Source organism: Symphodus melops (assembly GCF_947650265.1).
Source record: "Symphodus melops genome assembly, chromosome: 3".
Taxonomy (NCBI): Eukaryota; Metazoa; Chordata; class Actinopteri; order Labriformes; family Labridae; genus Symphodus; species Symphodus melops.
The window spans coordinates 134,661-137,160 of record NC_136693.1 but is presented as its reverse complement, the minus strand read 5'-3'; the positions used below and the strand labels follow the sequence as shown (position 1 = coordinate 137,160).

Genomic DNA, 2,500 nt, shown 5'->3' with positions numbered 1-2,500 from the left:
GGAGCTTCCTGGTCACTTTTTGAAATACCTCACGGACTTTCCTCTGGCTGACCTGCTGATCGTCATGGGAACGTCACTGGAGGTGAGAGACCTCAGCTTCAAACACACACCTGTTTGTTCTCGCCGCCCGCTACCTTCCTATCAGTGACCGCAGGACCGCCGCCGTTCAAAGGAGGAGGAGAGGCGGAGTTTATCTGTAGACCTGTTCACTCTCTGTAAAGCCTACATTACCCATAAGCCACCTTCTTAAAGGAACAGGCTCAGTCCGTTAACGAGGGTCACACATGAAGCTCCTCCTCCTGACATTTTGAAGAGATTTGTGCAGGTGTGAATGTGCAGCAGCCTCTAGTGGACACTCAGTGAACTGCAGGTAGTTTCAGGTTGGTGCTTGGTGTAGCCTTCCTGCTTGAACATGCTGCTGTCTCTCTCTTCGTCCTGCAGGTGGAGCCCTTCGCCAGTCTGGCAGGAGCGGTGCGGCGCTCCGTCCCCCGCCTGCTCATCAACAGGGACCTGGTGGGTCCGTTTGCGTGGCGGCGGCGGCCTCAGGACGTCGTTGAGCTGGGTGACGTCATCAGCGGTGTCCAAGCTCTGGTTGACGCCCTCGGATGGAGTCAGGAGATCGACGCTCTGATGACGGTGAGTTTATCTGGAGACTTCCTGTTTGGTGATGACATCAGCTCTTCATCACTCGTGTTGTTTTGTTTTCTCTTTTCTCTGCAGGATGAAACGAAACCAGAAGAGTGACCGAATCAGGCTGCAGGTCCGACTTCATTCTGAGACGGACTGAAAGCTTCCTCACTGTCACAGACTGGAACAAGAACTGATGTCAATAATCAGTCCGGTGTTCAGACCTCAGCTCCATGAGTGTTTGGATGAATGAAGGGTCACCAGGTTCTCTTCTTGTGTTCTAAGAGACACATCACCAAACAGATATAGTTTTTAACCAGCAGAGGAGGAGCCAGAGGAACGCACGAAGCCCGTTATCTCTGTTCTCAACTAAATAAAATGTTTGTCTCTGACTTTGAACAGAAGGAAAACTTGATTTATTCATATATATATATATATATATATATATATAGAGAGAGAGAGAGAGAGGTGTAAACTTATTTAGGTTTATTGGTGTTGAGAGATCACAAAGTTCTGATATGAAGATTCAAAACAAAGAGAGGACCGAAAATTGTTTTCAACATGAAACAAAAATAAAATAAATAACTTTAAATCCATCTCATGAAGTCATCAGTGTGATCGGAGCGTGCGTCGGCCGTGTGTCGGGGGAAGCTGTCAGCAGCAGCTGAGGAAACATTTCTTGAAGAACTTCTTGAACTCGGTGTTGAACATGGTGTAGATGACGGGGTTGAGGGCGCTGTTGATGTAGCCGAGCCAGGTGACGGTGCTCATCAGCCCGTGAGGGATGTCGCAGGTCAGACACACGGCTCGAGTCGTTGTGAACAACGAAGAACGGTGTCCAGCAGAACAGGAAGCAGCCTACAGGAAACAGGAAGTGGGAGATGGATGTGAGTCATGACAGAAATGTAAGCAGATCCTGAGAGAGGATATTCTACAAAATAAAATCAAACTAAACTCTAATCATCACAGAGAGCTGTCTGGCTCCGCCCCTCTCCTCTCACACAGCTCTGCATGTGGTGGACACTGTAGCTTCAGTGTTTAGCCAGCTCTGCATGTGGTGGACACTGTAGCTTCAGTGTTTAGCCAGCTCTGCATGTGGTGGACACTGTAGCTTCAGTGTTTAGCCAGCTCTGCATGTAGAGACACTGTAGCTTCAGTGTTTAGCCAGCTCAGCATGTGGTGGACACTGTAGCTTCAGTGTTTAGCCAGCTCTGCATGTGGTGGACACTGTAGCTTCAGTGTTTAGCCAGCTCTGCATGTGGTGGACACTGTAGCTTCAGTGTTTAGCCAGCTCTGCATGTGGTGGACACTGTCGCTTCAGTGTTTAGCCAGCTCTGCATGTAGAGACACTGTAGCTTCAGTGTTTAGCCAGCTCTGCATGTGGTGAACACTGTAGCTTCAGTGTTTAGCCAGCTCTGCATGTGGTGGACACTGTAGCTTCAGTGTTTAGCCAGCTCTGCATGTGGTGGACACTGTAGCTTCAGTGTTTAGCCAGCTCTGCATGTGGTGGACACTGTAGCTTCAGTGTTTAGCCAGCTCTGTATGTGTTGGACACTGTAGCTTCAGTGTTTAGCCAGCTCTGCATGTGGTGGACACTGTAGCTTCAGTGTTTAGCCAGCTCTGCATGTGGTGGACACTGTAGCTTCAGTGTTTAGCCAGCTCTGCATGTAGAGACACTGTAGCTTCAGTGTTTAGCCAGCTCTGCATGTGGTGGACACTGTAGCTTCAGTGTTTAGCCAGCTCTGCATGTGGTGGACACTGTAGCTTCAGTGTTTAGCCAGCTCTGCATGTGGTGGACACTGTAGCTTCAGTGTTTAGCCAGCTCTGCATGTGGTGGACACTGTAGCTTCAGTGTTTAGCCAGCTCTGCATGT

The 2,500-nt window shown here is 49.3% G+C and overlaps 2 protein-coding genes across 2 annotated transcripts in view; one reads left to right on the top strand and one right to left on the bottom strand.

Annotated features, from left to right (window-relative positions):
* Window positions 1-1,013, top strand: part of sirt3 (sirtuin 3) — a 4,339-nt gene extending 3,326 nt beyond the window's left edge. Inside the window, exons 6-8 of the mRNA XM_079339686.1 lie at window positions 1-82; window positions 442-636; window positions 721-1,013. The exon at window positions 1-82 is cut by the window's left edge and continues 80 nt beyond it. Coding sequence (XP_079195812.1) covers window positions 1-82; window positions 442-636; window positions 721-744 — 301 coding nt within the window. The 3' untranslated portion in view covers window positions 745-1,013. The remainder of the gene's footprint in view (window positions 83-441; window positions 637-720) is intronic.
* Window positions 1,014-1,281: 268 nt separating this feature from the next.
* LOC306821750 (putative E3 ubiquitin-protein ligase HERC1) overlaps window positions 1,282-2,500 on the bottom strand; it is a gene marked incomplete at its 3' end in the record, with an annotated part of 15,591 nt that continues 14,372 nt past the window's right edge. Inside the window, exon 20 of the mRNA XM_079340324.1 lies at window positions 1,282-1,433. Coding sequence (XP_079196450.1) covers window positions 1,282-1,433 — 152 coding nt within the window. The remainder of the gene's footprint in view (window positions 1,434-2,500) is intronic.